At 38.4% G+C, this 24,830-nt stretch overlaps 1 protein-coding gene across 4 annotated transcripts; it reads left to right on the top strand.

Annotated features, from left to right (window-relative positions):
* The first annotated feature begins 241 nt into the window (after positions 1-241).
* On the top strand, positions 242-23,715 carry MDM1 (Mdm1 nuclear protein). Of its 4 annotated transcripts, none has more exons than XM_035343206.1 (15): positions 242-398; positions 805-910; positions 3,330-3,688; positions 4,130-4,264; positions 6,236-6,379; positions 8,413-8,546; positions 10,685-10,784; positions 14,121-14,159; positions 14,542-14,717; positions 16,024-16,302; positions 18,015-18,160; positions 18,284-18,414; positions 18,778-19,036; positions 20,094-20,162; positions 22,421-23,715. In XM_035343206.1, the coding sequence occupies exons 1-15, from the start codon at positions 381-383 to the stop codon at positions 22,528-22,530; spliced, it is 2,205 nt and encodes a 734-aa protein (XP_035199097.1). In that variant the 5' UTR covers positions 242-380; the 3' UTR covers positions 22,531-23,715. The 4 variants fall into 4 exon arrangements, with proteins under 4 accessions (XP_035199097.1, XP_035199090.1, XP_035199115.1 ...); XM_035343199.1 differs by having other exon boundaries at positions 6,236-6,391; XM_035343224.1 differs by lacking the exon at positions 6,236-6,379.
* The last annotated feature ends 1,115 nt before the right edge of the window (positions 23,716-24,830 follow it).

Here is a 24,830-nt window from a genome sequence, read left to right as displayed (position 1 = left end):
GGCTGAAGCGAAGGCACGGCAGCCACGCATCGCCGCTCGGCCTCCGGGAAGGCAAGGGAACTGATTTTTCCGCCACCAGAACGCCCTCGGCAGCTTCGGCCGCGACTCCCGGGGCCGCCACAACAGCAGCAAAACCACGCCGTGCCGGTTTTAGGTCGAGGGGCTCGGTGGGCAGCGGGCAGGGGCTCAGCACGGCGCGGGGCCAAAATGGCCCCCACGGCCAGCGCTCTGAGGGGAGGTGGCGGCCGCCCGGCCCCGGGCCATGGCGCTCCCCGCCCCCCTTGGGCAGCCGCCGCGCAGGCGCCCGGTGAAGGGGGCCGGCGGCTTTGCCGGGGCAGCCACGGCGTTGGAGGCCGAGAGCCGGCACCCAGAGCTCCGCCATGCCCGTGCGCTTCAGGGTGAGGCGGCGACGGGGTGCCGGGGGCGGCGGTGGGGGTCCCGGCCCGGCGGGAGGAGCGGCCGCGGGAGAGGGGGAGCCTTGTGCCAAGGGGAACCGGCCCCAAAAGGCAGAAAGGGCGCCGTTGTGGGCGTGGAAGAGGTTATTTAAAGCGTGATTTTGCATGCTTTTTGTATGCGTGAAGCTGTTCTTTTTTTTTTTTTTTTTTTTTTTTTTTTTTTTCCCTCCAGCTGTTCGGAGGGTAGTTTCTGGTCTCTGGGGTTTGGTTTGGGAGGTGAAGAGCAGCCTCCTACTTTAAGCGTTTCCTGCAGACGTCTTGTGAGGTGTTTCCTCTCAGACTGTGTACCCACAGGTGTGAGAAGTACGGCAGGCATCAGTCACTTGACAGACACCTCTGTTTGCTGCAGGGCTTGAGCGAATATAAGAGAAACTTCAGATGGAAAACCCCAGAGTTGTGTAGCCCAGACCAACAGCAGAAATCCCAGTGGGCAGGACTTCGGTCGGATCAGTTAGGTAAGCGTCCCCAAAACTGCCCCTCGATAGCAAAACCGAGCGCCACCCGAGCCAGCCCTGATGAAGATCAGCCTTAGGTGCCGTGGGTCTCGAGAGGTTTGCTGTGATGAGGTGTGCGGCCACGGCAAACCGGTAACATTGGCAGTTTGGACTCTCTACACAATTGGAAGTATATTCCTAGTTACCATTTGTAGGGTTGCATGTCTGCATGCCATATTCCTTCAGGCTACACTGAAACTTCCTTTTAATGTTAGTGCTATTTATACCAAACCTGAAAAGCATGGTTTCTGATGTGCAGCATAAGCTAAATTCCAAACGTGAAGCACAGGTGCAGTGTTAACCCATACAGAGCGTGTAGAAGGGTGCATCGGTTTACCCGTGGTGCGTAGAACCACTAAGTAAAATTTTTTATTAAGAAAAGACTAATTTGATCGAAGTCTAATACAAAGTAAAATTGTTGAGAAGACTTACCAGGGCAGCAGACTGGGACAAACGAAAAAAGATGGACATTAAACAGCAAAGCTTGTGACGTTGTAGTCTGGGATTTAGTGCTATAGATGTTATCATGGCAGGGAAATGTGGGACTGGAAAGTAGGAGAGAAAGGAAAAAGCGTCTGGATTGGAAGACCCATAGAGAACTAAGGAGTAGGAGTAAGCTGTAGAGTGATGACAACTGGCAGTGCTTTTGAAAAGGTACATTAAAAGAATATGAATTATTGTAGTGGTATAAAGCAGATTAAAAAGTTGTGCAATTCATTACAATCGCACTATGCAGTCTGTGTAACTGGAGTCCAATATATTCATTAGACAATACACTACATGGTCTCTATTATGGCCTAGTAATTAAGAACCAACTGCTGGAAGTATGCTTTGTTTTTACTGAGATTCTGGACATTTCAGTAAATGAGTAAAATATTTGGCAATATTATATGTTACTGCTTTTGTCATTATTGCAACATATATATTTCTTTAACCTTGCTTTCCGTAGCACGTGCCTGTAGGTGCAGGTAGCTGTATTTAAGAGAGTAACTTCCACAAATTCTGAACCATGGGCATATCCACATATATTAACCTCTTTTGAAAATTGTAAGCTATGCATCATCTCCAGTCATGTGTAGGATAGTGAAACTTCATACACCAAATATTACAAGACTTGCAATGAAGTCATGAGGTAGCAATACAGCAGTTTCTCCTTTTCACATTGTAGCTGTGATTATGCATGTGCTTGGTGTAGTTTTCCTACATTTTTGGATTCATTTGCACTCACCTATTTTCTGGCCATTTAACAGTGTGCATCTTTGAATGCCACTCTTGACACCTTCTAAGAATTTGTCATCTGTGCAGATTGCTGTTGTTAATGGACTTAATGTTCTTTCTGTTGAAATGCATAATCGACAGTTTTAAGAATGGCTTGGAATACTGGCAGAAAAAGTTAATAGGTGCTCTGAGTTCTTTCCTGTTACTTTTCCAGTATTTCTCCACTGGAATTATTTCCTACTACCTGTATATACTGTTGGGCATAAAGACATTCCGTGCAGATCTTTCACTGCAGTTTATCTACTTCTACATTTTGTTTAATGAGACGGGAGTTTCTTTCAGCCAGTTATAGGCCTTCATTTATTTTTCCATCACATGCACACTTCATGTTTGGATTGTGATTTTCCATTTAAAATGTGTTCAGCCATTCAGTCCTTGTCTTAAAATGGTAGGGTAATTCTGTTTTCATCTACACGTGTAAATGTCCGCAGTTCTTTAAAATAACTTTATACCTTGTTTTGTTATGAGGTCTCTTTAGAATTTTGGAATTTATTGTTTTTTATTTACACTATAAAGAGTTACCAGCTATCTGAGATGATAGTTTTAAATAGACTCTTCAAGATACTTAAAAGTGGAAGTCAGTTCAAGTATCTCTTCTTTAACGGCCCCCAGTTTTATTAGTGGTCTGTCACGGTCCATGCTCAGTAAATGAGAACCTGTCTAGCAAGGTATATAGTGCACGTGTAATTAGGAGTGCTCATGACATTCTTTATCGCTGTAGGCTGGTTATTCTTCATTTGTTAACAGCGTTCTCTTCACTGGCTCTGTTAATTTTGTTGTAGTTTTCCTGTTCCAGAATCAACTTGCAAAAGATTGTTCTGCAGCCATGTTTTCTTTACAGGGTTTTATCCAGCATGGTCCTGGAGCATGGTGTTGCTGTCCCTCTTGAGTGGAAATGAAAGGCATTCACAGATGTGAAAAAGTTATAATTGCACAGTTGTGCCCACAATTCATAGGCTGTCATTGCTCAAATATACTAGAATATTTTTCTCTAATAATCTGTTGTATGAAAAGCTTTCTGTTTCTTCTTGTAATAGAGTGATACTATGTATTCAAGATAACGTTTTAATTAAACGTAGTATGCCCTTTTTTTTTTTTTTAGGAATCACAAGAGAACCAAACTTCATTTCCAAGAGAAGGGTACCGTATCATAATCCACAAATTTCAAAGTCCTTTGAATGGGCAGCAGATTGTGATTTGGATGACCCACTTGAAACTGAGGCTCTTAAGACTGCAGAGTTGCACACAGACCATAATAATGATGTGAATCAGGAAAAAATTGAAACACCAGAAGGACCAAGGCTCCCCCCAAAAGTTCGGTCGCGTTCTGCAGATTCTAGAGTTGAAACTGCTCTTGCCCTTCCAGAAAACAATATGAAGAGATCGCCAACTGTAGCTCCACCAAATAGAAATGAGGCATTTGTGTCTTCAAAAAAGGAATCAGAAAAAATGGATAACGGGGTAGGGGAAGATTATTTTTTAACTGACTGTTATAAAAATTGCTAATCTGATGTTTACAGAAATTTAGCACACATACACCACCTCTGTTGTCTCACTTTCCTTAGTTCTGTATTTTGATGTTGTTCCACATTGTAGCTTCTCTGGTGGGAGAACGCTACTTCTGAGACCAGCCTTTGGTTCCATGTAGGTCAATACAAATTTTCCCCTTCGCATGCCATCTCTGTTGATCTCACTTAAATGACGATTTAGTCAATGATTAGATAGACTTCTTGGGGTTGTTGGCTATTATGAGAAAATGTACTTTGCTTTCATATAATTCCTATAACAAAAAGAACCAAAATTGTTTTGAAGATGTGCATTGAAAGATTTCTGACTTGCAAAACATTGTAGGAAAGGGAACAATTGGTGTTAATTTTTTTTTTTTTTTTTTAATGTTGTCAGCTTCACAGAGTGCTTCAGAGGAAAGCAGGCATGAATATTCCACGGTTAAATACTTTCCCCAGAAATTCTGAATATCAAAGCCAATTTATTTGGAAGAGTCCTCATGAAAAGTCACCAATACTTGCAGCTGAAGAGGTAACTTTCAAAAAGTTTCAAAAAGTAAATGAATAATTTCTTTTATGTTTAAGGAAAGTTGCTTAATTTCAAAATTTCCTTTTCTTTTCATAAACTGGCATGCTATTACATAAATATTTTTTTCTTCTAGTATACAGAAGTGCAGGATAATTAGATGTGTTTCCCTGTGGTTCTTCATTGTAGTTAAGTGTAATTACTTGATCTCCTCTGCCCTGGTTTTATTCAGTTTCTTTCTAACAGGGCCATTTTCTTTAATTTGCATTAATTTTACCTGAGGAGCTCAAAGGTCCTACTCAGTACTACCCTTTATTTTCATAATTTTTACATTGTCTTGTATATAGACAATCAGCATAGGGATGTTCAGATGTTCTTTATTGTAATAACATGTCTTGCCACGGAAATCAAGTGGGTTTCAGTATTTATTTTCAGGGTCTTTTATGGGCTACCATGTTTTCTTACTCTCAGTCTCCATCTCTGTGCACATACAATTCTAGGCCCTAAAGTGCATCTCTGTAGTTAGTCAGCTGTGTTTTTTCTTTCATGAGAACTGCTTATATAAGAGTGGAACTTCCTGATGTTAAGACACTGCTGTGGGATTTTGATGCATTTTAGGAGTTTTTGGACTTCATAGGATTGGAAATGTTGCTAATCAGATCATGAAGAATAATTGTGCTTGTGAGACTGCTTTGTATTTTCAATATATTGTTACTGAAATTGGGACAAAGGAAACCCACTCCATCTTTTGGTCCTTTTGCAATATAGGCTTTTCTGCAGAATCTGGAATCTTAAACTTTGCTGTAAAAGAGAGCTTTTGTTTTGTCTTGCTTTTTTCACTAGGGGCATACGCGTTAATGGGATTACTACAGATGATGCTATCTCTTGCTATCTGCAGGTAGCAAATTTGTTTCCTAATGGCTTTCAAAGGTGATAGCTGTTGATACCTAGGGTCATTCACTATAAACCTGTTCCTGTATTTTTCTTGTTGCAATGCCAAGCAGGTGGATGTACTTTGAGATACATGTTTCCCAGCAGTCCCTTAAACAAGGAGAACTCACTGAAAAGTGTGACAGTAGCATAGAAACTGACGGACCGTTTCAGGAAGAGGCCAGTCCCAGGAAAATTTCATATGGAATTCCATTTGATTTTATTGGAAGTCAGTTTGGTTTCTGAACATAACTGTTCGCAGCTTCTAAGTTTAAGATTAAAATTCCGTGATAAAAATGAAAGATACTAACAAATTTTCTTCTGGTTGTTACTGTTATGTTGGAGAACGTACCTGAATACTGAGTAATGACAGTACCTGTCCCTTGAAGAAATTCTGTGAAAACGACCAAGTTATCCAAGTTAGGTTGTAAGTCTCACCTCGACTCATACAGCAAAGTTGAGGAAAATGTATGCCACGTGTGTCATATGGCCTGGTCTTTCAACTCTCAACACCCCATGAGGAAATGATATCAGATCCCATATTAGGTACATTCTTGGCTTATAATGCATTAGCGAGTGGAAAACAGTGGTTAGATCACATTACCAACCCCTAAGCATCCAGTTAGAAAACCGAGAACAGTTGTCTGTTGTTCCTTACGGACAGGACTCCTGGGGAAGTTTTATGGCATCTGTTTCAAAAATAAACAAATCCTACATATAAGCCTGAAGCTGAACTGCAGTATTCCCCACTGTCTTCCCAAATTAAAACAAACAAACAAACAAAAAAACTTTGCTAGTGAACTTCAGTAAGAACAGCATTTGAGCACAGGTTTAACAGTGCCTGAATCAGTCTCCTTCAAATATATTTTTTTGAAAGTAAGGTTCTTTTCAATTTGTCCTAGATGTTAATTAGCCTGCACATACTGTATTTTTATGCATGGCTGGCTCTCTGTTGGTATGTTGAATTGGTTAACTGATTTTGAAAATTTAGCCTTAAGGTAAGCAAATCACCATACTATTTTTTTCATCTTTTTTCCTTACCTAAAGGTTATTTGCAATACGAATAAATCCATACCTCCGTTCAAATCTCCTGCAATTACTTCTGAAACAGAACATGAGAAAAATTTCAAAGGCTCTCCTCCTGCTAAGAGCCCACAAGAGAGATGCTGTTCCGAAGAGAAAGAATCGCTGGGTTGTGAGCAAGTAAATATTTCCCTAAAAGAAAGGCATTAAGTGTGCTTTAATAGTTTTGATTGCTCTTTTCAATAATGTGGGTGTGAGGATTTTTTAAAATTTGTTTTATTTATGTTTTATAGCTGTTATAAATGACACTGGACTGGACTCAGTAGTCGTTTTGCTGTAAAAGACTGAAAATAGCACTGTACAGCTTTATTGGCTATTAGTGGTTTCTGCAGTGCATTTGTTCAGCTTACAAAGTCATTCCACATTTTTTTTTTCCTGAACTCTTACCTTAATTTGATTACAAGTTTTCAAGTTCTTTTTTGAGTTCTTAGTTTGAGTTTTGTTCTTTTTTTTCCATGTAAACATTTTTAGTGATTGGAAGTTTCTGAAATCTAAATCTCCAGTTTATGCTCTCATTGCTGTGTAGTTTCTTAGGGTTCAGGAGGACTGGGTGGGAGAGCTTGCGTTTTTACTATGGTTTAGGCCTAGTATTTTTTAGATAAGTCAGATAGTCTATGAATTAAAAACAAATTGTGATGTCACACCTGGAACTGTTTTTCAGACAATGTATTTTTTTTAAAGAAATATGGAGGAAGGGTTATCGTTGATTTACCTGTACCTTCGTAAGTTGAAAGGTAAATGCAGGACATGGTATAGCTTATGTAAGTTCTGTTGCCCAGAGCAAAATGTCTTTTGCAAAAGTCATTTAGCTGAGGCCTTGCATTTCTTGCTGTTGGCTTGGACAGACATTGGTGGGATTTTAGTAAATGTGGTTGTAGTTTTACCAAATGCCTTTAAGAACAAGGAACTACTTCAGACTAAGACCTTCTGAAAATAGGAGAGGGCAGTTTAGATTGCATGAGATTTTGCAAGGTGGAAAGATGAATGTCTATTTTTGTAGCAAAATGCTGAGAGTAGCGTTGTCTAAATTTCTGCAGGTTAGGTAACCTTTCTTCAGGTGGAAGGACCACGTGAGAGTCGCTTCAATACCCATCTCTGTTTCTTGATAAACAGAAACAGCATTGTAAGACAATATGTTTCCTAGGACTGTCACTGAGCAAAATGCATCCTTAACATGGAGTGCCTGTGGCTTGGTTTAAGCTGTTGGTACTTTTGAGGTTCTTAAAGATGATAGTTGACTTGGAGGCTTTATGATTTAGAATCTAGACCTGCCTAGTGTTCTAAGTCTCATTTGAGACTGACAGACATGCCCCCTCCTGCCTCTTCTAGCAGATATGAAGAAAACCTAAAAGTCCTGAGGCTTTCAGGAAACATTTCTTTGTTTCTTATATCAGATATTCATGTTATGTTTTCCAAAGAGAACTAATAAGGACAGGAAGAGAAGGCACGAGAAAGGAATTTTTGGTGAAAGTGTTCAAAATGCTCTTTGTTTATACCCACATACCTTCTCTGATCAATTTATTGGAAGAAAAATTTGGGAGTTTGTGTGTGCTATTTTTCTTGCTTTACATTCTTGTTTTCTTGAATTTGAACAATTTCTGTAAAGGTCTCCAGCAAAAACAGAAATAATGTTTGAGAATTCCAAGAAGATGAAATAAACAGGAAAAAAATGTTTGATGTGGAAGCTGAACAAATCAATCTGACCCTTTCAAAACCAGAAGGACAGCAAATTAAAAAAAAAATCACATTTTGGGTTATTATAAATCTGTTTATATTACTTTACTATAAGGCTAACAGTATTTATTTATTTTAATTATAAATTCCAGAAATATACATGTTGAGTCTGGTTAGAATGTACAGGTATGGTACTCTTTTTTTATTTCTTTTGTGTGATAAATTCATTTTGTGAAGTGTCCAGCATAGATCATCTAACTAAGTGAATGCTGCACTTGGATTGTAGCTTTTGGCATTTTGCTGGTTGATTTTTGCATTAACAAAATGTAATATGCTGTCTTGTATTAAGTATGCCAAACAGCTAACATTTTAAAATTAACTTTTTGCAAATGTTTGATGTCAAAAGGAACATGAGGGTTTTCAGTTTGTTAGCTAATGCAGTATTTTTTAAATTATCTTTGCCTTAGAGTAAGAGGGAAGAACCACTTCATAAGCCAGCAGAAGATGCATCAAAACGAGGGAAATCAGAGCAGAAACATCCTAAACAAAAAAATAAGCAGCATATCAGTCAAAAGCCCCTCTCTTTACGTACAAATCATGGGTATGTATAAAATGGGAAAACCTAGCCTAGCAAATAGGTGTACAGCTGACTATTTAGAATGGTTTATGATGGCCTTTATCTGTATGATCCTGTAGTCACAAGAGCAACTGTGATGCTTATACCCCCCTGTAGCTTCCAGCAGGTACATCTAAATCTGATGTTAATTTGTATCCCTTTCTCCAGGCAGTGGAAGCTTTGTAAACACACTGGTTCAGATGAGCCTCCTGATGCAATAATGTTATTATTAATAAATTAAAAATGATTGAAATTAAATTGGTGTAGTGCTGCTACTAAGCTCTCAGAGAGTGGTTTGGAAGTTGTAGTCACCTTTCAAACTGCTTTCCAATGCTTGCTTTACATGTTCTAAAACTGTCTTGATGTCTTCTGTACTTGATGTATTCTTTCTCTAGACCATACAAGACTAAAGGGAAATAAAGAAATTTATTATAAGGTAACATAGGGTAATCTGACAAACACTGAAATAAAATGACATTGTATGTTACTGAGAAATAGCTAAATATCTTCCTCCTGCCACATACCTACATTGTAGAAACTGAACTCATGTTTCCATTTTCCACACATCTGAGATAAGTCAGAGAAATAAAACCCCAGAATGGAAGTGAGGTTAAAAATGCCTAAATCTATTCCATCTCTGCTGTCTTCACGCTTCGTGTATCTCCCAGTGATTGCTTTCTTTCACACAGCTTTCTGTCAGTGTTAAGGTATTAGACTGAAGATGGGAGAGGAGACTTACCAAGGTCTGAATGCTTTTAGATATTGGCAGATAATGACAAAATCATCTCCCCACATACTATGAAATAAAACTGCTTTATGAAAAAGTGAGCGGATATAAGGTAGTTGAAGCCTTTAAATCTTTAGATTTCTTAGTTCCTTGATGTCATAGATTGTAGTCAGTTTTTCAGTGTAAAATTCCATATAGAATTCTTGAGCATTTGCTACCAATTTAAGGACAGATTTCTGCCTCTTATGCCTTCAGTGTGGTAGCACCAACAAAAGTTTCCAAAACAGTCACTGTGCAGGTAATTGTGAAAATGTGCAGAGGAAAAGTTGTCAGTATGCAGACAGGACTTGCACTTTGTATGCAACCTGCATTGCATGGCCGAATGACAGACTGAGGCACAGTAGTGATGTGTTTTTGAACTAATCCTTTAGTTTTGCAAGTAAAACTGAAAAAAATCTGAGCCTTAAAAAAAGGAGCATATGGAAAGAAGTTCTAAATATAATTTCTTTTTCCTCCCTGATTCTTTTTGTTTTAAAAGGTGCATTTTATTCTCTGACTTCAGACCTCTATGATCTATTTCTGAAGGACTGAAAAAGTATATTTATTTCAATATGAAATAACAGGTGAAAAAAGTTAGCAATGCTCTAAAGCAAAAAACAAAACAAAACAAAACAAAACAAACTTTAGATTTAAGCTAATACAGCCACAGTTCAGTGTTTAAAGGGCTTGTGGTATTGCTTATTGCCTGCTTTAGGTTGGATTATGCTAATTTTTCTGTGTACATGTGTGTGGCTGAAGGGAAAACGAATCTGTCTTTAAGTGTACCGAGTGCTTTTGAAGATCAAAGACAGTAGGCCATAGTTAGATGAATTATTACTGAACATTGTTCTGCTAGTCAGATGTTTCTGCCCCCAGGAACCCACCCCAGCCATATGCAGAGCATATTGCCTTTACAGCGGAGTTCATAGAAGGAAACATCTTGGGTGCCTTAGTACCAAACCAGGCAATTTTACTTAAATGCACCTTCATCAGTGATTTAAACCAAGATGTTCCATTTTGTATTGAAGTAATTGAGGCTTGTGTGTGTACGATGTTCTGCTGATTTGGCTGAGAGGGCAAAAGTTTCTGGCAGAAGTGTTGTGAGGAGAAAACAACAGGAGTAACTACTTGAAGACTTGAAAACTACCATATGAACGAGCTTTTCACGTCTTTCCTATTCATGTTGATGTGTGTCAGCTGTGTTTCAAGGTACATTTTCACATCTCAGCCCTGAAATTTAAGTGCAAGAATTCTTTTTGTTGTTGATATAAATTTAAAAATGTTCTTAAAGAGTCTTCTGGGTATCAAGCTTTATTCTTTCTGTTTTTTCCCCCCATCCTCATTCTTGGTATCTTAGAAAGATGAACACTGAATATAGGTCAAAATTTTTGTCTCCAGCCCAGTATTTCTACAAAGATGGAGCTTGGTCTCGTATTAGGAGTAAAGTTCCCAATCAGGTGAGTATTCTTAAAAAAAATAAATCTGAAACCTGAGTGTGTTTTCCATTATCACTTTTTATATGCAAAAAAACCTTTGAATTTTGCAGTCTCTGAATTGCAAAACGAAATTTCTGTTGAATGTAGGTAATAATGATAAATATGTCTCAAAGCTTAAAGTATATTGTAGTTTGTGGTGACTCAGATTATTGTATCAATCACCAGATAATCCGTTTTGCAAAAACAGTCTGGTGAGGAGGTTAGAGGACTAAAAACGAGCAGTGTTTTATTTTTAATAAAACTGATGTATGTATTAGATTTACACTAACCATCACTAAGGCTGTAGAATAATCTAAGCCACTGCTTGCAGCCTGACTGTAAGTATACAGAATGTTTCTGTGGAATATCACTTCATTTGTCTAGCATCTAAGGCTTTGGTCTGGAGACTGGATGTTGTGTCAGAAAGATTCAAAACTGGAGCAGGCAGCAGTCCAGAGCAGCGTCTGCTTCAAGGGTGGCTGCCTGGTAGGCAAGTAGAGGGAAAGGGACGCATTGCCATGGAGTAAATCTTGTTTTCCACACGGCTGGCTGGGAGGAGTCTCTGCAGTACAATCAAGGGAAGGAGTGAGGAGACTGCAGGTGGAGGGTGGGTGTTCAGCCTTACCAGGCAGGATGCTTTTTAGGATGTGTTTGGGAGAAGTTGGAAGTAAATATGTCTGGCATTTAATTACAGTGCACAAGAAATTTCCACACGGTAGATAGGTGGTTTGGATAGGTCTGACTCTTCTGTGGAGGTTTTGTTGCTGACAAGGGATTTGCAGAGGAAACCTGAAAAAAAGTCACTTCATGAAGAATTCAACAAAAAATTATTAGGATTTTTAGGGCCTTCTAAGTGAAGGAGTGGTGCCAGGTGGCTAGAAGAGCCAAATTTTAAGACAGTAATAACAAATGGTTTATTGACTATAAAAATGCTTATATGAGATGCACATTTTTAAATATACATATCTACATTAGATCTTAGTATGACTTCTTATAGAAGAGGCTTCTAGAATTGGAATTCCCTGAATTTCTCCTCTGTTAGACTTGGAATCACATGCCTGTGAGCATAGCGAACTAGTTTGTCTAATAGACAAAGAAAACTATTTAGCTTATGCAAATGTGTTACTGTGTGATTTTGTGTATTTTTTTTAATTGTTAGTGTCTTATTAGCATTATCTTATAAATCTTATAGGATTATGACTCTTAAAATAAAGTTTTTTGTGGGTGTAGTGCAAGTTTAAAGCTTGGAATTTTTCCAGTCTTCTCGATAGTTTGGAAGGAAACCAAGATTAATTAAATTAATTCTTAAAAGCTCTCTTAGTATCTGAATAATAATAATAAAAAAAAAGACCTGTTTTTTTTCTAGTCTTTTTTTTTTTTTTTTTTTTTTTTTTTTACTTCTCTGAGTTCATTAATATTTGTGTTCTAAGGACTAAGAATCCAGTATCCAGTATGTCTGAATTAACAGAACTGGATAAAGTATTTCATTCACAGTTGAGACCTAAGAAAGAACTTAGCCATTTGAGAAATACATCACTGCAGATTAATAAAGTGATGTAAAACTTGGAAAAAGCATCAAGCAGTTTTGCTTGTAAAGCAACAAAGGTACTTTGGCCATTCACAGTACAGGCATCCTTACCAGTTTCTCAGTGGTCCTTTTGGTTTGTAAACGATTCCCTACCTGTTCCCCCGCTAATGCACTGACACAACTGCTCCGCAGAGCTGTATCTATCTGCTGCCTCTGGTTGCTCTTTGAGACTGCCCCCTGCTGAGGGTGCCTACAGAACGTCGCTCTTTAGTGTAAGCGATTAGATGATAAGCTCTGACTGCTCCAGTCGGGTTTCCCCCTTAGTTGAGACCATGCGTAGATAGCTTTGGGTCCAAAATGAACTTTCTGAAGTTCTGAGCCCAACTGCAAAGATTGAAATAGAGTCCTGGTATGACCTTAGCTGTAGTGATTATTGCTGGATTGCTACCTAAAATACGTATCATTAAGGTTTTCTTTTGAGCAGTAGAATGAAAAGGCCTCTTTGAATTGTGCTTTTGAAAAATTAATGCGGACAATTCATCATCACAGCACGACTCTCTGGGGCTCGTGTCCTGCTGAGATAATGCTGCCTGCTGAGTCACTGAAGGAGATGCTTGTCCTTTGTACTTCTTCACAATTCACTGGAGACATAGTATTCTTCCTCCCCCTGCAGTGTCCTGTTGCTCTGGATTTATATTCCTTCTGTTGTGGCTATCACAATTAATTTTTCATTTTTTCTGCTAAAAGTGAATAATCCAGTAAATCGCTTGCACCTCAAACTTTAAACTCTCCTCGTAAAATGACAAGTATATATTTTTAATGGGCTATTCTTTGGAAGTGTAGTGGGTCAACTTGTGGAGTATTAGTTGGCGTAGTCTAAGTGGATTTCTATCTGCTGCATCCGTGTGCTTTTAGTGGGATTTGTGGAATTTGGCCCACTTATCCCTGTTCCTTGCAGGAAGAACTATGTTAAGCCTATTGTGAAATAAATAACAACAATAGTAATAAAAATGTACTAAGGGTAGTGTCAGTATTGCTTTTCCGCTCTTTAAAAGAATGCTTATTTCCTCTGAATCATTTTTAGTGAGACAGGATTCATACAACCGTATCAAGAACTTATTTTTAATCATTTGAAAATAAAAGTTTTGTTGTTGCTTTTTATTCATGTGCTTTAAATTGTGTTTGTGTGAAAGACACAAGGCGGTGAGTATTGCAACAGTTTTAACCATAAAAATGGCAGTGTTAAATCAGCGGCATAATATCTAAAGAGAGGGTTTGCAACGCTTATTTTTGAACCTAAAACTGACATTTTAGCAGTTTTGCATCTCATTCTTACAGTCAGTGATAGCCTAGAAGGAATGATTTTGATATTATGACTTACGCAAAATAGCACTAAGAGATCTCATGTAGTCATCAGCTCCTTGCTGAGATAAAATGAGCGTAGCAATAGACAGGAGCAGTGTTCACAACCTATTAGCTCAGTAGTACACTTGCATACAGATCTGTTGACTAGAAATACTCAGAAATTAATATGCACTGATTGAATTTTTGAGTGTTAAGGCTTAGAAATCTAAATTAATTTCCTTAACCTTGACAAGAATTGTCAAAATACTACTGTTGATGTGTTTGTTTTACAACTCGTTACTGAATCTCAGGGAGGCAGCATAGAGCTGTATTGACAGGTTTTCAGTCTTTAGTTACTTACTTAGACTGTAATAAAGTCAGAACAGTGATACAGTGTTGAGAGGAAATTAAGAAATTTAAAAATAATGCTGTATTCCTCTTCTTAGGCATCTCAAAACCCCCTAAATTCCATGTGGTATATGGAGGTTGGTTGCATCTAAGTTCTTATTTTAATGTTTTAATGGAGCATTGTGCTGTGCCTAAATCCTGATGAGAAGCTAGAATCCAACACTAAACTTACTCATAGCTGCTGCATAACTTTTTGTGCTCATTGAATAAGTAATTGATAATTTTGCTTTGGCTTGATGGCTGAAACATGCTTACTAAACGTAAACTTCTGTTATTTTTGCTTTCCTTTTTTTGCACTTACTGTAGCATGCAGTATTCGTGCTGTGGGTGGCCCTGTGTTATGAGTAACTTGCCTTTCTCCTTTAGCAGCCATTAGCAAATGCAAGTACTTTGTAGTAATGTCTAATATCTAAGTGAACTTCAAAGAGATGTGCAACTTAACAAAACTTTGATGTGCAGGTGAGAGAACTTCGAGCAAGAGCAAAGGCTTACAGACAGCGAATAGAGGGAACACACTTCTCCCGATACCATCTCAACCAGATCCTGTCTGATAATAACAGTCTTTGGGATGTGTCCTCAAGTTCCAGTTCAGAAGAAGGCATCAGCAATGACATTAGAGCACTAGATCTTGCTGGGTAAGACAGGCATTCCTGCATGTTATTCTACAACTCTGAAACAGAGCAAAATGCTGAATGTTGGCCTAGCATAGCTTTAAGATCTTTGATGTTTGACTGTAAATTCTCTGGAACAGATGTATGCATTTACCATTTCACAGATGTATCAGTTGATTTGTTCTCTGATTTAAAATGAGGCATGGTCAAATCTTCTGAAAGAAGAGAAGTGTGTCTCCTTTATAATTATCCACAAATGCATGTTTAGTGTGACAACCTTAATTTCATCGTGTATGGGAGAATTTATCACTGAGTCATACTGAAGTAATATTCCTCTTTCCATTGGAATGATGTGAAATACGTTTTGCCTGCTTGGAATGCATCCATGTTCCTGTCAGGATTAATTAATAACCCAGGGGTTGAGTCTTAAGACACTGTTTACTTTTGAGATGAAGATTTAGGATCTGGAATGGTGTGCATCCATTTTTCCCTCTAAGGAGTGCCATCAGAATTGGCAGATGCTAAATATTTTGCTAGGAAAATTCAGAAAAAGTGTTTTAGTGAAATGCACAGACAGATATTTTTCAAACGAAGAGGGAAGAAAAGTTATTTGTGTATTTGCTGAGATCTGAGGTTTGAAAACAATGTCTTGGATGATTCAGTGTATGGTCCACTTAGACTGCTGCTTCTGTGGTGTGAGGAGATCTATGCATTTGCATGACTGTCGCTGTTGTAAGGGTTGAGGTATGACTCATTAAACTGGATTCATTACACTGATGTCAAGTATGGGGTGGTAATTTTTGGGTTTTGTTAGCTTATTTTTTTTTTTCCCCGTGAAATACAGACCCTCTTACTGATCTTATTTCTGTGCACTGGGATCTTATTTCTATGCATTATGTTGATTTCTGTAAGCAACAGAGGGTTTAAGACTTTGAAAAGTTGTGCCAAGAAAGTAGTTTTCTAAGCTGCTTGGCTTTCAAACTTGTGCCATCAGACAGTTCCTACACGTGGAACAAGGTTTTTTTTTTTTTTGAGCACTTCTGATAATCCAAATTGTTGTTTTATATTTCAAAATACAGAGCTAATTTTACAGTCTATTTCTGGAAATAGTACTTCAAAAAGTGTTTTCACAGAACCTGGTTTGAAAATGGGTTGTGCTTAAACATCAGTTAAAATGTCAATGGAAGTTTAATCATACCTCATGTTAACTGTACCACTTCTAATATCTGAGCTGTACTTTTGATGAAGGACTGAAGTTAATATCCTCTGTATAGGCACGTGTATTTCATGCAAATCAACGGTATGAGATGCTGCTTTCTTTGTTGCCTAGCGTTTCTGAAAAAGAGACTGCACCAAGGCCAAAGATGCTGCAGGAGCCTGACGCCAGAGAACAGGCACACGAGAATGGCCCTGAGAAAAAAGGCATGTCAGATGCTTCAACTGTTCCAGTCAAAAGGCGTTTAGTTTGGGGTGAACAAGAAGCTACTGAGGAAAAGGAGAATCAGCAATCCACAGAAGAGGAAGAAAAAGAAAACGAAAAAGCTGCAGTTGTGGTGCAGAATTTAGAAGAAAACAATAAGGACACCAACGAAGATAACGAAGTTGAAGGGTAAAACTGAACATGTTTGTCATATATTTAATTTTTTTTCCTTTAACATCTCTAAAATTGTATGTTAACTAGTTTTTGTTCTTAAAACAGAGTTACTTATGAGAGTATAATTTAGTGTGACTACTTTTTGTTTCTAATTTTACAACAAGGAATAAGAAATGTCAAGACATTCAACTGGGTGATGGAAGAATACTGGCTTTCCAGCTTGCAAGGCTGAAGTTCTGATATCAATAGAAGCATGACAAATTGCAATGTGTTTTTCCCAAAGCTTTACAATTTGTGGTCTAGGCCTATCAGAAGAGGCTGTTCATTGCACAGCAGCAAAGCATAGTGAAAATTAAAGCTCACAATTTGCTTCAGGTTCATAGTGTAGGATTCATAGGATTCAAAGGACAGAATCCATGCTAATCTTGTTCTTAAGTGCCAGTGTTTCTGAATGAAACTCATGGGCAAAGATAGAGGACTGGAGAAAAAAAAATTAATACCATCCAGTAATCACTGGTGATTATGTTACTGAAGCCAGATAGGAAAAAAGTGTAGGGATATTTAGAACCATGTGGACTGTACAGTGCATAGTACTGTGTTTGGCAGTTGAAAGATCCATATTATATCTAGTTACAGGAGTCTCTGGCTTTTTCTCTGCAAATTTTGCAGACTTTTTTGGTAGACCAGTATTTTAGTTTGATATATATTTAAAGCTGAATAACTCCGGCCTTTGTTACTGTACTATCTAAGCTTTTTGCATTCCCTATTGTGTTTTATCTTTGGTGTTGCTCCACAATTACAAGGTAAGGAAATGTAATTATCTCATCTGGGGATTATATCCTGTATGCAAAACCAGGCAAAGAAAGGTTGAGATGCTAGACCCAGATAGAAATGAAACGCAGGCCTCAGTATTCAAAACGGACACCTGAAAACTTTAAGTTTCTGATTCTAGAGATGATGCAGTTCATTGATGTTTCTTGGATTGACATTGTCTTTCAAGATGTCTTGGATTGGCATCTTGAAATGTCATTGCATGTGCACTGAGATCTGCGCTAGGTGTGGCCATGCAGCTTAACAACCGCATGCTATCCAAACCTGCTTGGGAGCTAGAAATGAGGCACTCTTTGCCTAGCGGTCCTCAGAGCATGTGTAGCATGAACTGGTAGGATCAGGTTCCTCACACAGCGTGGGCATGCTGCCACCTTACTTTGCAATGTGTCTGGAGGAAGAAGACAGAAGTGGTAGTGCTGATTTATATAATAACCTGGGGGCTAGAGTGGTTGCATAAATGTGGGATACTTGGTTTTGGTTCCACCACATTGACTGAAAAGAGACAAACCCACATTCCCACCTCTGAGGTGACTATTGGCAACTTCAGGTTCAAAGTTACGCTGGGCAAGGACTCTTCCCAGCCCTCCAGTTGAGTCTGTGCTACTGTGCAGCAAAGCATTCAAGGTTTATTGGGACAGAGGGAGCCTGAATTTGTAGCTTGAGACTGTTTAAATATTTTATACAGTTACCTTACAAAAAAATAATTACAGAAACTGAGGCTTCGGGGCTGGAGTTCAGGATTTACCATTGCAAACAGGTGTTTTAGCTACAGGCTGTTTGTATTTTGTGGCCCTCACTGACTTACCTTCATCTTAGGAATGTGTTAGAAATCAAAAGTTTGAATGCAAGATGCTTGAGTCCTCAGCTAACCTTGTAATCATTTCTCATTTTTGCAGTGAGAAAGCCTTACTGCCGAATTCTGCAGCTGTGTCAGATTCTTCTTCTGTATCCTCGGAGCCAGGCGGCCGACTTCCTACTCCAAAGCTGAGAGCACTTGGTAGAGCACAGAGGACTCATCATGATCTCACCACCCCTGCTGTTGGTAAGAAGGCTTTTAAATGCAAAACTATTTCAAGAACTAAAGAAAAATAGACATGCATGAATTAATTCAGTAAGTTTTTTTTTTATGGTAATAATTTATTTTTCGTTTTCTCCACTACAATAGGAGGCGCGGTTCTAGTGTCTCCTCCTAAATTCAGGTCTTCGTCTTCACAGCCGAGAGTGCGAGGTTTAGGAACAGACCCTTCTTCAGCTAAGCAAGGTATAAGAGAGGCTACAAAAAGAAGGTCCTTCCGGGTGAGTAAGAAAGGGAACTTAGCATTTTCCTGAAATGCAAAATGCTTGTAAAGTAATCTGAATAATTTACTCAGTAATTCTTTTTCTTGTGTTATATTTTATTCTAAAGTTTTCAGCATCTGTGACTAAAGGAGTGAGATTAGATGAGCTCCATTTTGGCTTTTTCTGGCAAAAGTGTGGGGTCTCTTTTTTAAGTTGCCATCCAGAATTCTTTTTTTTTTTTTTTTTTTTCCATTAGAAACATTTTTTGTATACGTGAGGGGCTGTACTTGAAGTCTGGTGTGAATATACTTAAAACAGTATATATGAACTGCTTTTTTTTTGTTGCTTTTCTCCCTCCCTACCCTCCACCTTCTATTTTAGCCTGATGTGGAAATGAAAACTGTTTCACTCCTTACCTCTCCACCTGCTGGGCTGGGAACTTTGGATCCTCTGCCGCTTAGGCAGGATCAGTGGCCTCGTAACAGTGTTTCTGATGAGCGAGTTTCTCATAATTCAGTACATCAAGAACATTCCTCTGTACCTCCTCTGCTGAAGTCAACCAGAAGCTGCCCTGTGTCTTGTTGGAGTCCCTCTCCTCGTATTCAGGGGACTCTCAAGGATCCTGAATTCCAGCATAACGGTGGGTTTTGTTTATTAACTGGCCATGTTAGTGTCGGGATGGAAATGGAAATGGTATTCTGGCCTTAATGACCATAAAGAATGTGTTGTATGTAAATGGAAGCATTTCTACCACGTCTTGCTGAGAAGGTGTGCACAACTGTCCACCTTGGTTTCAGATTCCACCAACATCATTGTATTCTAGTGGTCTGTTGTCTAATTTTTCAGTTTTAATTTCAATAATTACTTATTATGAGAATAATTTGGTTTAGCATGAACAGTAGTAATGCTTAATCCTTAGGTCACAACTGATATGTATACACGGAGTGATGTGTAACTGGACCTTTAAAACATGGTTGTGGATTTCTGAGAAATAAGCTTCTTAAATAGTTCTGCAGAACATGGAAACAAATAAAAAAATCCATAAAAGATATACTGAATATTGAGAAAAGACACTTGAGTTGTTTTTTGTTGTTGTTTTTTTTTTTTTTTTTAATTCCCTGTGAAAATTTTTCTTTGAGGAGGAATTTGTGCTGGAGCATTTCAGAGATTTTTGACAACTGTTGAGGGCACTGAGAGCATAAATCTGTTAATGAAGAGTTCTTCACACCTTAGTCAAAATAAAGTTAATGTACTTGGATTGCAATTCTAGAAAGGCTTTCATTAGCTGCTCAAAATGATCCCACAATTTTTGGTTCTTGTGTTATAATTATTAGGTAGTAATAAAGTAATAATTTCATTCTAGAAAGGAGCAAGCACTGGACAGGTTAAGTGGATTAGTGAAATCCAGAGAATCTGCTTGGAAAGAAGTTAGAATTGGTGCTGTCAGCACCTGGAGTGCAGTTCACTGCATTGCTGTTGCAGCATCTACCGAAGATAGGGGAGAAGAATGCAATGGAATAACTTAGCTTAACATCAGCTTAGGGTAAAGGAGTCTCATGGAGTTTTTGGCATGTTTGCTGTTTGAAAGACTCGTGTTGATGGAAATAATGCAACACTTTAAAATATTGTACAATTAAATACTGTCCTTTGTCTCTTTTGAAATGATTCAAAAGTGTGCTTTGACTTTTTTCTCTTAGGAAATATTGGGAATCCAAAAATTAGATCTTTCCAGTTACCCCTTCAGGAAAGAAACTATAACGATGAAGGTATTTCTCAAAATGAAGTAGTACTGAAGTAGTACTGTATATCATACGTGTCTTACCTAGATGAATTTTCACTTTTGCAGTTACTTGGGAGGTTTCTGAATACAGTAATTATAACTATTAGTGGTTTATGTGTTTGCATGAATAACTACCCCATTGTTTGCTTCATCAAAAGTAATTTTAAAATGTTCACCCCGTCATGGGAAGCAGGAATACGAAGGTATATTCCAGCATAAATAAACCATGAAATGCAGCTGAAAATTAACCAGCCCATTGTGGTTCAATATGTTTAATATAGTTTACTCAACTCCATACCTAAAATCATTTCCTCCCCACAATTTTTTTAAGCCTTTGTGTTGGTAGCAACAGAAGCAAACTGCAAAATGATCACAGCTCAGCTTGCAGCTTCAGTAATTCTGGATGCAACTTAGAAGGTACCACATCTCTTCAGATAAAGATTTTGCTCGAGTGTTCACCACCAGATACGTAGCATAAAATGTTTCCTCTGACTTCAATTTTCAAACCTGCTCCTCTGCTACGTGTGTTAGGGAGCGGAGGCATCCTGTTATTCTGATTGCTGTTTTGGCTTTTTCTTCCATTTACTGTAAATTTACTCAGGGGGAGCAGCCAGTGCGTGCATGGGCCACCGGTGTGTCTTCTTGGCCCTTTTGTGGGCAGCCACAAAAAAACTCTTCTGGTCGTGTGAGTCAACCAAAGGCACTGTAGCCTCATTAGGTTTGGGCTGATACACATCATTTCTTAGCTTGACGTATAGGGCTGACCTTGGTGTGGTGCTGTGCAACTCGCAATCACTTGTGTTTGGTTCAGATTAGAGTTTGGGCAGAGTGAGGTTGTATCTGACAGCAGTTTATTTATAGATATACCCCAGAATAACCAAAGCCTTTTCTGGTACCCCTTATGCTTGTTGGCTCCTTGGTTTTAACCAAGGTTCAGACTGATTCTCTATTTCACTCACTGCAGTTGGCTGGAAAATGTGTGGGTTGTGCAGATGGCTCAGCCAAGCATCTGTGTATCTACATAAGCCATGCAAAATCCTATAGTACTCTGCAGCTTCCCACAAGCTTGCAGCTCACAGATCAAGTGCAGTAATTGCTGTTTCTTTTTCTTTCTTTTTACTATGAGCTGAGTGATGGTGTATGAGCTTTCAGAAACAGGTGCAATGTGCCAGCTCACGGATATTTCATGTGCTCGTAGTTGTACATACAAAACTGGGAGTTATTCCAAGGAAACGTCTGATTGCACAAGTATAGTTAGCAGCTTTCTCGTACGTGCGAATCCAGTTGTTATGCACAGCGTGAGTCTGTTGTGAGCTGTTTGAATCACTGCATTTCAAGGATTTAGAAATGCTGCTGAATAGTTAATTGAAACACTGTCAAAGTACAGGTCTGGTAGAACTTAGATGCAGAATCTTTGTTGTTGTTTTGATGGTAGGGGGCCTGGAAAGCTGTGGTGTATATATAAATTTTTAATCCATTGCAGGAGAATGGGTGTAATTTTTCATAGAGAGCATCTTGATGGAGCTGTAGCAACATGTTAATAAAGATGTTGCAGAAGTATAACATTGTGCTTTGCCACAGAAGCAGCATCCAGGCTGTTTTTATTTTCAAAGTTCTGTTGGGTGTGAAGTTGATCCTGTGTTCAAAAAGAAGACCTTTCAGAAGTACATTTATAAAGCATGCTTGTTGCTGTTGTGTTAAACTTCCTGTTTTCTTCAGAAGATACATTTCTTTTAACAGCTTGTGGCACACTAACTGCTTTTGGCACAAAAAAGCTCTTTTGGCAACATAGGTTGTGTTATTTTAGTTGTGGCATTCTAAGGTTGTCCTGTTTGCTTGAAGTGGTTTGCTGTCATGAATATGTTTTTGTCAGAGTTTAGTCTAGGCAGAGGAGCAATTTCTGAAGTCCCTGACAGGAGAGTAAATGTAAAGATGACTTTGGAGAATTGGGCAGTACTTTCAAAATTCCCCAGGTGACAGTGGGGACCTCATTCTGGAGTTTAAGGGCTGGGCATGTAGCTCTCTTTGGCTTACGTGGCCTCGTAGTAGCTTTCTAGTGAAATTCTTCTGTGTGTAAGTTACCAAGTAATAGAATCAAAGTATATCATGATACTATTTTATGATCTACCATTACAGAGTGTATAAAAATACTTGTACTTTCCAAGTCTGCCATGAATGCAACTTTGTTTTAAATGCATATTTAATCTTTGTGTTTATTTTTTCCCTTGTTGCTTTCCCCAACAGATGACAGGCTGTCTCAGATTTCTGCTCGCTCGGCAGCTTCTAGCTCACTTGCATCTCAGATACTGGAACGAGCTCAGAAGAGGAAGGAGGACTTCTGGGGCAAGACATAGACTCTCCCACCTGTTTTATAGAAACTGTAAAAATATTTATTTTTATGGGTTGTAGTGTAATTTTTTAAAAAATGATGATTATAGGTGCCATGTAGCATTCTTTCACTTGTCACTACTATGGCTCAACTTCAGGACTTGCCATCCCAATTTAAAATTTCAACATTTAAACCAGTGTTGAAAATATAGGTCCTTTATATTTGAGAATTATGTTACACAGCCATGTTTTTTTGTTTGTTTTGTTTTTAATAGCACCTCTTGAAACTCAGACAATTACTATACCCAGTAACCTGTGTGTTACTTTTCAAGGTATTCTGCTGCAGTCTGACAGTATGATGTGGGACAGTATTCAGGGGCAACACTATCATTCACCAAACATCTCAGTTGCTTGATTTTAACCAGATATCTTAAAGGCAACTGTGGTGTATTTGATTCTGTTACTGTATGTAGTGTGAGTACAATACAGCACTATCACAAAATCTGTTGCTTTTGCTACTTACTACTTTTGGCCTGTTACCAAAAGGCCCTTACTACTTTTTAAGGAAGCTAATACGGAACATACAAGAGTTTCAGAAAAGGGCATTAACCTTCAGGGTTTGTTGATTGCCCACGTTTTTTTGGCCAGGATGACTGTTAAAGACCAATGCGTACAGTTCTGCAGCTTGTCAGATGTAGCGAAATGTTTTGTGGGCAAGACCCATATTTAGTGTTAATGTCAGCTTCTCTAGAAAAAGCAACCTTAGCCACTTTAAACAGTGGTCTTTCCCAGCCCCTCTTCAACCTCAGGTACTTAGGGGTAGTTGATATCTTAGAATAAAAGAAGAATGTTTTAATGACTTTGACATTTTAATTACCTCTTTCTAGTTGCCTGTTTATGGGAGACTGGACTACTGTTACAGTTGTCACAGCAAAAAATATTTGTGATTTATGCTGACAGCCTGTTTTCTCTTTGCAACTGATGCAAACAAATTAACATGAAATAGAAGAAGTAGATGGCTAGCAGCCAACTCTTACAGTGGTTTGTTTCTTCTTAGGTGGCTTCAAATTTTAATAATATTTAATTTGGAAATTTTGTACTAGAACAATTTGAATTTTGTACACATTTGTATGCATTCTGATTTTGTACACAATTAAGTCTGTGTAATACTTAAATAAAAAAAGGTCAAGTTGGCTTTGTTTCTATTCAAATTATTCCAGGTAAACACCAGAGTCTGTTATGTTGACACTTCTCTGTTTAGTGGAACAGCTGTTCAGCTGGAACATCGATAGACTTTTGAAAGACAAGACCTCAGAACAAGTCTTTACAAAGAATAACTTACTAAAGCTGTGTGGATATGTTGATATTTGGAGTCCTGAGCAGATGGGTGCTATACAAGCTGAAAGGCTGCAATGCCCAAAGGGACAGTCCCCAACAATGAGGTGTCGATTCATGAAATGGATGGTATCCAGCACTGATCATGATGGAAATCAGTGTCCGCTTCCAGAATTTCTGCGTTGCAATAGCTTCCTACCAGTAGAGTTTGAAGCAAATCAATTTTTTGTCTCAAAGACTTCTGGGCTTATTCTTTGGGATACACCTAATGCTTAAGTTGTAACTGGTCAGAAAGTTTCTACTGACAAAGAAACCCTATTTTTGTGTGAAACATCTTTTATGAAAGCTCACAGTTTTCCTGTTCAATGATAGTTTTACAGTGGGAGACATAATGGCTAAAGCTGGAAATCTTTTTGTTAAGATGGAAACGTTGCTGCGATGTGTTGTGGCAAGGTTCATTTGGTTGTCTTCTGTCTGTGTTCTTCATATTGTTTAATGTTTGTCATAGCCAAGAGCTCTCATCTTCCATTACTTCCCTGTGGTAACTGACATGAGTTTTATGAACTGTGTCCTCTTCTTAAACATCGTGTTTTATTTTTTACTTTTCTAGAGTTGCCTGGGCTTTCTGGTTATGTGGCAGCTTGGTCAGAGTTTTTGTGCTGGCCTGATTTTGAGGCCTGGAAGTAAAAAAAAAAATAAAAAATAAAAAATGTTTTCATAGCATTTTTCAATTTTTAATTCTGCAATTTTTCATAGCAATTTTTCAATTTTCAATAATGCTTACGGTATTGCACTGTGAGTCTGGTGATTTCTGGCAGGAGACAATAGCAGTGGTAGAGGAGGGAGATGTTTTTGTTGCATAAGGGTGCAGACCAATTTAGAGATGAAAATGGAAGCCCATGGCATGCCATACTTCATTGTGATATTTCCAATGTGAACGCTTTAGTTTTTGTCTGAAATGCTCTAATTGGAGTTACTTTTGGACAGAAAT

The sequence above is a fragment of the Oxyura jamaicensis genome, chromosome 1 (assembly GCF_011077185.1).
Source record: "Oxyura jamaicensis isolate SHBP4307 breed ruddy duck chromosome 1, BPBGC_Ojam_1.0, whole genome shotgun sequence".
Classification (NCBI taxonomy): domain Eukaryota; kingdom Metazoa; phylum Chordata; class Aves; order Anseriformes; family Anatidae; genus Oxyura; species Oxyura jamaicensis.
This window is presented reverse-complemented; position numbering and strand designations above follow the sequence as displayed.